The 9705-nt window shown below is 52.8% G+C and overlaps 1 protein-coding gene across 1 annotated transcript; it reads left to right on the plus strand.

Annotated features, from left to right (window-relative positions):
* Positions 1-1478: 1478 nt before the first annotated feature.
* On the plus strand, positions 1479-8772 carry LOC147377337 (proproteinase E). The gene is made up of 8 exons (XM_086327513.1): positions 1479-1551; positions 2524-2609; positions 4436-4533; positions 4655-4789; positions 5891-6027; positions 6547-6689; positions 7849-8001; positions 8683-8772. The coding sequence occupies exons 1-8, from the start codon at positions 1479-1481 to the stop codon at positions 8698-8700; spliced, it is 843 nt and encodes a 280-aa protein (XP_086183639.1). The 3' UTR covers positions 8701-8772.
* The last annotated feature ends 933 nt before the right edge of the window (positions 8773-9705 follow it).

The following is a 9705-nucleotide window of genomic DNA, read 5'->3' on the forward strand; positions in this document are numbered from 1 at the left end:
AATTAATCTTCAATAAAAATATAAAACTAAAGCAAAAACTACCAAAACAAAGCTAGAAGCTCTCAAAACATCTGACCTATCTTCTTTGCCTTCACCCCAGACTTGAAATGCACATAATCCCGAACCCTAGGTTCATTGTGCCTTTGCTTGCCTTTTTATGCAATTTTATTCACTTATCTATATTTTTTAAAAGGTATGTTTTTTAATTTCAGTAGTTTTTAATTCTCCAAAAAGAGTATTAAACAATATTTCATTTTCTGGGGCCTTCTTTTCCTTCTTGCTTTTTACTCCTAGGGATTATCTACAGTGTGGCATGTCATGGTGATTCATTCCTTTTGACTGCTGCTTAATATTCCATTGTATACATAGACTACACATATTCATCCACTTGCCTTCATGGACATTTCTGTTGTTCCTAGGCTTTCGTTACTGAGAAGAGAGGACAGGGATACCAGGAAAATTCTTGGGGCATGCCTCCTGGAGCGCATGTGCATGATTTTTTTGAGAGGTCAGAGAAGTGGGATTGCTGGATCAGGTGTGAAATCAGCTTTAGGCTTTGACGCTTCAGCCTTACTGACCTCCTATCCTTGGACAAGCCTCCAGACCTCTGCACTTGTCCTTCCACCCTTGGGGAGCTTTTCCTTCAGGGCTTCCCATGGCTGGCTTACTTGCCCTTTAGGACTCAAATTAAACACTATCTCTTCAGCCCAAATGTCACTCTCTCTGGCCCCCCATCTAAATGAGTCACTCCCATCCCCACCTCAGTCCCCTACATCTTATTCTTTTCATAGCATCTTCCAGCACAAACAGAAACAGCCTTTCTATATTTTTGCTGATTTGTCATTGTCTTCCCTAGTAAGCAGACTTGCCTGGAGAATTCCATGGACAGAGGAGCCTGGTGGGCTACATGTCGCAGAGTCAGACACAACTTAACAACTAATATCCTCCAAATCCCCTAGTAGACTAAAGCAGCCCCAAAAAAGCTGGGACCGTTCTTGTTCATGGCTGCATCCCCAAGAACATCCTGATATGGAGAGAGTGCTCAAAAAAAATATTTTTAATTGAGGTGGAGAGTAATATTAATCCCACATTAGAGATGAGAAAGCTGAAGAGATGGAGCTCAGAGAGGGTAAGCCATGTGCCCAAGGATGCAGAGCTTGGGAGTGGCAGAGCCAGGATTTGAACCCAGGTGTGAGCTGTCCCAGAGCCTATGTTTGCTCCTGGAGGAGGCTGTCTTATTCTGACGTGAACTTTCCTCCCCCCTCCCCTGTTATCAGCTTGCCATTCCGGGCCACCTGTGCAGCCACACTTTGGAGAGCACAATCTGGACCCTGTTGTTGGCTGTCACCGCCCCATCTGCGGTGGGTGGGGATGTGGCCTTGGACCATGGGAGACCTGGTGTTCCACCACCTGTTCCGGGAATGGGGCACAGTAGGGCCCCCCCACCCATCTTCTGCCCTATATTAAAGCCTTGGGCTATGAATCCCTTTCTTATCGTCTCAAAAGTCATGATGATCCAGCTGCTGAGTTTTCTCCTATTTGTGGCCCTTGGTAAGACTCCAGCCTGTGCTGCCCTGGACCAGGATCCCTTGAAATCTACCACCCACCCTGAGTCTCTCGAACTCAATGCCTCTCATAGGAGAGGGCTCAGCTTGTAGCTGAGGATGGCTGTGGAGGTTTTCAGCTCAGTGCTGGAGCAGGAGAATCGAGGGGAAGCTGTGGGTGATGGACCAGCTCAGGGGGAGGACTGGGGGACCCAAACCCCTGGGTGGGAGTCCTTGACAGAGCCTGTGGTAAACAAAGTCTAATGGTAAAGAGTCTGGGCTCTGTGGTTAGACTGCTTGGGTTTAGAATTTCTGTTCCTTGGCTTAACCCTCCAACTCTCCTCTCACATTCCCCTTACATATCCTCTGATCTAGCCTTTTCCTGGTACCTCTGCCATATTACAGTACAGCTCAGGACCACCTTCTCCAGGCAGCCTCCCTAGACTAGCAGTAATGAATGGTAACAGGTCATGTTTACTGAATGCTTACTATATGCCCGGCAGAATGCTTGGGGTTTTTTTCTTACATTATCTTCTGTAATCCTCGCAGCAGCCCCGTGAGGTCTGTACTATTATCATTCCCATTTCGCAGATAGAGAAACTGACCCTCAGAGAAGTAAAGTGGCCCATCCTAGAACCAGGGGCAGAGCTGCACTTTGAATCCAGACAGCCTACTCCAAAGTTGCCCCTCTTCATGACAATAGCTGTCGCCCTCGAGCCCGCTTTGGGCACCAGGCGCTGTTCTAAGTGCATCAGGTTTACTCCTGCCCTGAAAGGAAGCCACGTGTTCATCACCATCCCAGACTCCCAGGACTCCAGAAATCCCTGCTCTTGTCCAAACGCTCACTGTTGATACGTGGCTACCGGGGTCAGAGAGTGGAAGGAGTTGTGTGGGATATCACAGCCTGTCTGGGGCCCAGACGTCCTCTTTGCTTTGGGGGAACCTTGGGACTGACCGACACTTCTCCTGTCCCCTCTAGCCTCGGGCTTCAGCCAGCCTTTCTCCCGCCCCTCCTCCAGAGTTGTCAACGGCGAGGACGCGGTCCCCTACAGCTGGCCCTGGCAGGTAAGAGCAATACCCGCTGCGCTGTTTCCCACCATGGCCTCTGCGCCCCGTGCTCTGATTGCAGGGCATCCAGTCCGGACCCCACTGCATGCTTCCAGTATCCACTTTAGTTTCCCAAAGGCCAGGAAACCCTTGGATAATCACCTTCATACAGAAGTTTTGCCCATTTAACCTGTAATTCTCACTGGGCTGTTTGTAAGTTAACAGTAGATGCTGGGGAAAGAGAAATGTTTAACCCAAGGGTCAGTGCATTAATGGTGGAAGTTCAGCGCTATGTTTAGGGAGGGATGTGAGGTCTTATTTCCCAGGCCAGGGACCAAAGCCTCGCTCCCTGCATTGGAAGCACAGAGTCTTAACCCCTGGACTGCCAAGGAAGGCCTGCCACCATTTTCTTCAAACTGATACACTTTTAAAAGCTGAAATGCCTACATCAGCCTCATTTCAGCAATACTGGTCAAGAAATCATGGATTTGATGAGCTGATTATACATTTTTTTCCCCTGATACACATTATGCTGCTGCTAAGTTGCTTGAGTCGTGTCCGACTCTGTGCGACCCCATAGATGGCAGCCCACCAGGCTCCCCCATCCCTGGGATTCTCCAGGCAAGAACACTGGAGTGGGTTGCCATTTCCTTCTCCAATGCAGGAAAGTGAAGTCACTCAGTCGTGTCCAACTCTTAGCAACCCCATGGACTGCAGCCCACCAGGCTCCTCCGTCCATGGGATTTTCCAGGCAAGAGCACTGAAGTGGGGTGCCATTGGCTTCTCCATATACACATTATACAACAGGGCTATAAAGTCTGAGAGCAATAAAGGGATGAAGGGCTTTTATGGAGGTCAGTGGAGGGAGGCAGAGAGGACTAGACTCATGGCAGTGACACAGTAGCCACTTGTCACACGAGGCTATTTAAATTTATGTGCTTATTTTAATTTTTATTGGAGTGTAGTTGATTTACAAAGTGGTGTTAGTTTCAGGTATACAGAGAGTGCATCAGTTATACAGAAACATGTCCACTCTTTTTTATAGACTCTTTTCCTGTATCGGCCTAAATTTAAATTCATTAAAATTAAGTCACATTTGAAATTCAGTTGCTCAATGCTGACCACATTTTATTGATTGATTGATTGTGCTGGGTCTTTGTTGCTGCACGCAGGCTTTCTCGAGTTGCGGCTAGTAGGGCTACTCTTCACTGCTATGCATGGGCTTCTCACGGCAGTGGCATCTTTTATTGCAGAGCACAAGGTCTAGGGTGCCCAGGCTTGTTGCCGCTCTTAGGTTCAGTAGTTGTGACTCAAGAGCCCCAGAGCACAGCCTTAGTAGTTGTATGGCTTTAGTTGCTCCAAGACACGTGGAATCTTCCCGGACCAGGGATCAAACCTGTGTCCCCTGCGTTGGCAGGCGGATTCTTATTCACTGCGCCACCAGGGAAGCCCACTAACCACAGTTTAAATTCTCCATAACCACACGTGGCCAGTGGCTGCCATGCTGAGTCCTACCAAACACTTCCATCACAGAAAGTTCCGTGGGATGCCATTGGCCTGTATCAGGTGTCCTCTGGCTCGTTCTGCAAAGGCTGAGAGAGGAAAGTTTTAGCCTCTGTCGGCCCTGTGGTTTCCATTGCGGCGACTTAATTCCACCGTTGTAGCTCGAAAGCAGCCATGGAAGGTCCAGTTGTGTGTGGGATGGGCACTGCCCCTTTCCAGAGGATGCCATTCTGTGTGACTACTGCCCTCTAGAGTTGTGTAGGGCACAACCTATACAGCCATGGGTAGCAACCCCCACTGTGGGGCCCAGACCACTCAGAAGCCCCCTCCCTTGCCGCCAGGTCTCCCTGCAGTATGAAAAGGACGGAGCGTTTCACCACACCTGCGGCGGCAGCCTCATTGCCCCTGACTGGGTCGTAACCGCGGGCCACTGCATCTCGTGAGTTCTCTTGCTTGCCCCTGTCCCTGCGTGAGACCCAGGTGGGCTGGGGCCGTGGAGGGCAGTGGGAGGGGACGAGGGAGGCCGCTCAGGCCTGGGCTGACGTCACCTCCGCCGGCAGGACATCCCGGACCTACCAGGTGGTGCTGGGCGAGTATGACCGCTCTGTGCTGGAGGGCTCCGAGCAGGTGATCCCCATCAACGCCGGGGACCTCTTCGTGCACCCTCTCTGGAACTCCAACTGCGTGGCCTGCGGGTGAGTGATCTCTCAGGCCGGGTACCCAGGGGCTCCTCTGCGGGCCCCTCTAGGACCCGACACTGATGCAGAGAAGACTCCCAGGGGTAATGCACCTGAAGGTCGGAGCCAGGAGAGCCTCTGGGGATCACCCCCCCCCAACCTCTCTCCCTACAGAGGGGACAGCGGGGCCCAGGCAGGGGCAGGAACTCCCCTAAGGCCACTTGGCTCCTTGGCTTCAGAAGAGGAGTGCCTTAGGAACCCCAAATCCAAAGGTTCCTCCATTCAGTGGATGCTCCTCCAGAGCCTCCTGGGTTCCTGGCATTGTGGGCCAAGGGAGGAGCACTGGATTGAGAGTCAGGCTCCAGCACTAAGTCGCTGTGTGGCTTGGGCAAGTCATCAACGTTCTCTGGACCCGAGTGTGACCACATGTCAAAGGTGACCTTCTGGGCTTCCTGGGCGGTCATGATGGTCAAGAAGGCCATCACTGGGTGAGAACACGGAGTAGGCTTCCGTGCGTATGCAGAACTGTATGTCTGGGTGGCTTCGCTCAGCATTTTTCTGGGGAGAGGATCAAAGGAGGGTGCAGAACCCCTGTGAGTGCAGGAGTGAGGGACCGTGATGATCAAGACCTGGACCCATCTCCACGGGGCTCCTGGGGTAAGCGGAGAGAAAGTCAGACCCAGGTGCGATGACCTGAGTGACAAACAGGCAGATGAAAAGACAGCGCTGGTTCTCCGACTGTGGTCCCCAGGCCAGCAGCAGCACCTGGGAACTCACTAGGAAGGCCAGTCTTCGGGGCCTCCCAAACCCACTGCACCCGAAACTCTGGAACTAGCTCCGACAACCTGTATATTAACAAGCCCTCCTCTGATTCTGACACGGATGACGCGTGCAAACCCCTGGTATAAAAGCCGAGCACAGTTACTGAGGCCAAGGGTCATTGTGGGCTGAAGGGGCCAGGGGAGCTTCCAGAAGTTGCTCAGCAGTAAGAATGCATGGGATCCAGAGGGAAGCATCGGGGGCATCCCGGAGGTGAAATATCCTGAACAAAGCTAGGGCCTGGAGCTTAGTCTGGCTGGAGGGCCAGGCTCCTCCCAGTGACTCTTCCCTCCTCCCCAGCAACGACATCGCCCTCGTCAAGCTCTCGCGCAGCGCCCAGCTGGGAGACAAGGTCCAGTTCGCCAACCTCCCTCCCGCCGGCGACATCCTGCCCAATGAAGCCCCCTGCTACATCAGCGGCTGGGGCCGTCTCTACAGTGCGTGCTGAGTCCTCCAACTGGCCACAGGGACGGTGGGCAGGAAGACAGAGCCTGGGGCGAGGGCTGAGGGCAACACCCAGAGCATCCTTGCACTTTTCTTCCACTCCTCCTCCAGCGGCCGCCTTCTCCCCTCATCCTCCCAAACACGAACGTGTGCAGCGGGATGGTTTTTAGTGTCTCCTTTGTGCCCGTTGCCGGGATGTTCTGATGGACAAAGCAGGCAGGACCACACGACCTGGTGGGAGGAGACTTCCCCTCACACTGGAGGAGCAGGCTTTCCTCGTAGCCCCCACACCATTCTGGGGCTCCCAGCTCTGACTCAGACCCCGGCCTGGGCTCGGCACCCCCCCCCCCACCCCCCGGCCCCGGCTCACTGCTCTCTGTCTGCACAGCTGGCGGGCCGGCCTGGGCTCGGCCCCCCACGGCCCCGGCTCACTGCTCTCTGTCTGCACAGCTGGCGGGCCGGCCTGGGCTCGGCCCCCCACGGCCCCGGCTCACTGCTCTCTGTCTGCACAGCTGGCGGGCCGCTGCCGGACAAGCTACAGGAGGCGCTGCTGCCCGTGGTGGACTATGAGCACTGCTCCCAGTGGGACTGGTGGGGCATCACCGTGCAGAAAACCATGGTGTGCGCTGGCGGGGACACCCGCTCCGGCTGCAACGTGAGTCAGCTCTCACCCGCCCGTGGCGGTTCGGGGCTGCAGCCCCTCTGCTGGGTGTGCAGGGCCTGGGAGCCGGAGGAGGAATCTTGCCCATTCAGCCTCCAGGCCAGGCGGGACTTGGAGGAAGTCAGCGCAGCCCAGACACACAGCCCTGGTCTGTCACGCTGACTTGATCTGGAGCAAATCACTGTGCCTTCCTGGTCCTCGGGAGTCCCCTTCAGTACATCAAGGAATGGGGCTTCCCTGAGAGCTCAGTTGGTAAAGAATCCATCTGCGATGCAGGAGACCCCAGTTTGATTCCTGGGTCGGGAAGACCTGCTGGAGAAGGGATAGGATACCCGTTCCAATATTCTTGGGCTTCCCTTGTAGTTCAGCTGGTAAAGAATCTGCCTGCAGTGCAGGAGACTTGGGCTCAATCCCTGGGTTGGGAAGATTACCCTGGAGAAGGGAAAGGCTACCCACTCCAGTATTCTGGCCTGGCGAATTCCATGGACTGCATAGTCCATGGGGTTGCAAAGAGCTGGACACCACTTTCACTTTACTTCACTTCACACCAAGGAAAATAGGCATCGTGATCTCTAAAGTCACCTTCAGCTCTCGGGTCCTGAAGTCATAATTAAGCAATATTCTCATTGTACTATAAGTGAATATGAATGATACTAACTGTGGGAATAATAATCAGAACTACTACTAGCTTGCTTCCTCTCTACCAGGCATTGTGCTAAGACTGTAGGCTTGTCATCTAACTGTCACCGTATCTTATAAGATAGGCATAATTGGTATCATTCCCCATCACAAAGGGCTTCCCAGGTGGTACTAGTGGTAAAGAACCCGCCTACCAATGCAGGAGACATAAAGAGAGGCGGGTGGGATCCCTGGGTCAGGAAGAGCCCCTGGAGAAGGAAATGGCAACCCACTCCAGTACTCTTGCCTGGAGAATCCCTTGGACAGAGGAGCCTGGTGGGCCACAGTCCATAGCGTCACAGAGTCGGACACGACTGAAGCAACTTAGCGTGCACTCACGAACCCATCACAAAGGAGCAAACTGAGGCCCAGAGAAGTCAGGCCATGTAAGGCTTTCTCGAGCTCCCCAGAGTCAGAACCAATTCCTTGGAGCTCAGATGAGGCTCAGTCCCCCACGGCTCTCTGACTGTTCCAGGGTGACTCTGGAGGACCCCTCAACTGCCCAGCAGCAGATGGCTCCTGGCAGGTCCATGGCGTGACCAGCTTCGTTTCTGCCTTTGGCTGCAACACCATCAAGAAGCCCACGGTGTTCACACGAGTCTCAGCCTTCATTGATTGGATTGACGAGGTGAGCGGGGCAGGGTGAGCGGAGAGGGCTCTGGGGGCTTGGTCGTCTGAGAGGTGCTGGGGGGATGGGTGAGAACAGCAGATCCTGATCCCAGGAGATCAGTAGTTGGGGCTGGGGGTTGGGGACCTTCCAGAGGGGCTTGAGGATGTTTTCTGCAGCCTCAAGGGCTTCTGGGTAGAGTTCTGAACACTACTGAACTTCCTTATTTCAACAAGTGTTTAGGAAATGCCTCCTCTGGTCCAGGTCTTTTCTTGTCACGAGGATAGAGTGATGTGTGGCTTGTGGGAAACAGATGACTAAATGAGCAAACTGATGAAATGGGACGGACACTGTGATAGGTGAAGCTCAGGCCCCAGTGACAGTGCCAGCTTCACCTGGGAATGAGTGATCAGGGAGGATTAATATTGTTCATGACAAGAGTATTAGTCACCATCTATGGACTCTTAAACATATGCCAGGAACCGTGATGACACCTTATGTGTTTAATTTAAAACCCACATGAAGTAAGTATTATGATCACTCCCATTATACAGATGAGAAAGTTGAGGCTAGAGAGGTCAGTCACTCTCCCGGGGTCATACAGTTAACGAGTGACATGGCTGGAAGTTGAACTCAGTTCCATATGGCACTAGAAGCTGTTCTCCTGACTACATTCTGGCTTTCCCCCCCTTTTTTTTTCAGACCATTGCAAGCAACTAAGAACCAAGGCCAAGGTGGCAGTGCCCATCCACACTCTTTGTGAAAAATAAAAGATCTCTCAGAAAATTCCAACTTGAGTCTTTCTTCTTTGACTCACCTCTCTCTTTCCAGCCCACTTCTAGAATCTTAGATGTTATATGTAGAAATAAGACTCAACCCCCTCATATTAGAATGAGAGAAAAATGAGGCTCAGATAGAAGGGAGTTGCTGTCAAGTGGCCAAGCATCCCCGCTTGCCTGGGAGTGAGGGGACAGGAAAGGACGTGGCACGGTTAAAACCAGGTGAGGGACTTCCTTGGTGGTCCAGCGGTTAGACTTCGTGCTTCCACAGCAGGGAGCACGGGTTCAATCCCTGGTCAGGGAACTAAGATCTTGCACGCCACGAGGTGTGACAGAAAAACAAACAAAAACAAACGGAGTGAGTTCTGGGAAGCTGGACGCCTTGCATAGCCACATGCGCAATGACTGGCTGTTCAGTGCAGGCCTAAAAGCATGGTAGAGGCTGCAGAAATACCGCCCTCACCAGCCCCTTGGGAAGCTCATGGTGGAGGGGGCATGGGCCGTGTATCTTCTGCTTCCACTGATGGGCTAGGGAAGGAGGACCGCGGTCAGTCATTCATTCAACAGGCCTTCATTCCTTCAACCTGAGGATGCCCACAGGGAGAAGACAACACGGTTCCTGCCCTGCAATGGCTCAACATTTAGAAAGAAATGAGCAGAGCATATCAGAGTCACTCAGTAAACATTTACTGGGCAACTTCTCTGTTGACAGTTCAGGGCTGAGAGAACAGAGCTGAGCCGGACAAGCTCAGGGAGAGCTCTGGCTGCAGTGGGGGGTGGATGCAAACACAGATGGACATGCGAGGCTGAAGCCGAGGTCAGGGCCCAGAGAGCCAGCGCTGACGTCCAGAGGACACAAAAACAACTCAACTCTTTGACTCCTATTTCTCCTGAATACCTTGAAACACGGTTCCCAAAAAGACACACAAATATAACTTTCAATATT

Source organism: Bos grunniens, chromosome 2, assembly GCF_055505025.1.
Source record: "Bos grunniens cultivar Pamir isolate PY7600 chromosome 2, Bosgru_T2T1.0, whole genome shotgun sequence".
Taxonomy (NCBI): domain Eukaryota; kingdom Metazoa; phylum Chordata; class Mammalia; order Artiodactyla; family Bovidae; genus Bos; species Bos grunniens.

Bases quoted from the DNA above. Each gene is read 5' to 3' on its own strand.
- LOC147377337 (XM_086327513.1), top strand. From the start codon at position 1,479: ATGAATCCCTTTCTTATCGTCTCAAAAGTCATGATGATCCAGCTGCTG. The intron at 6,028-6,546 runs GTGCGTGCTGAG...CTGTCTGCACAG, and splicing joins CGGCTGGGGCCGTCTCTACA to CTGGCGGGCCGCTGCCGGAC. The intron at 6,690-7,848 runs GTGAGTCAGCTC...TGACTGTTCCAG, and splicing joins ACACCCGCTCCGGCTGCAAC to GGTGACTCTGGAGGACCCCT.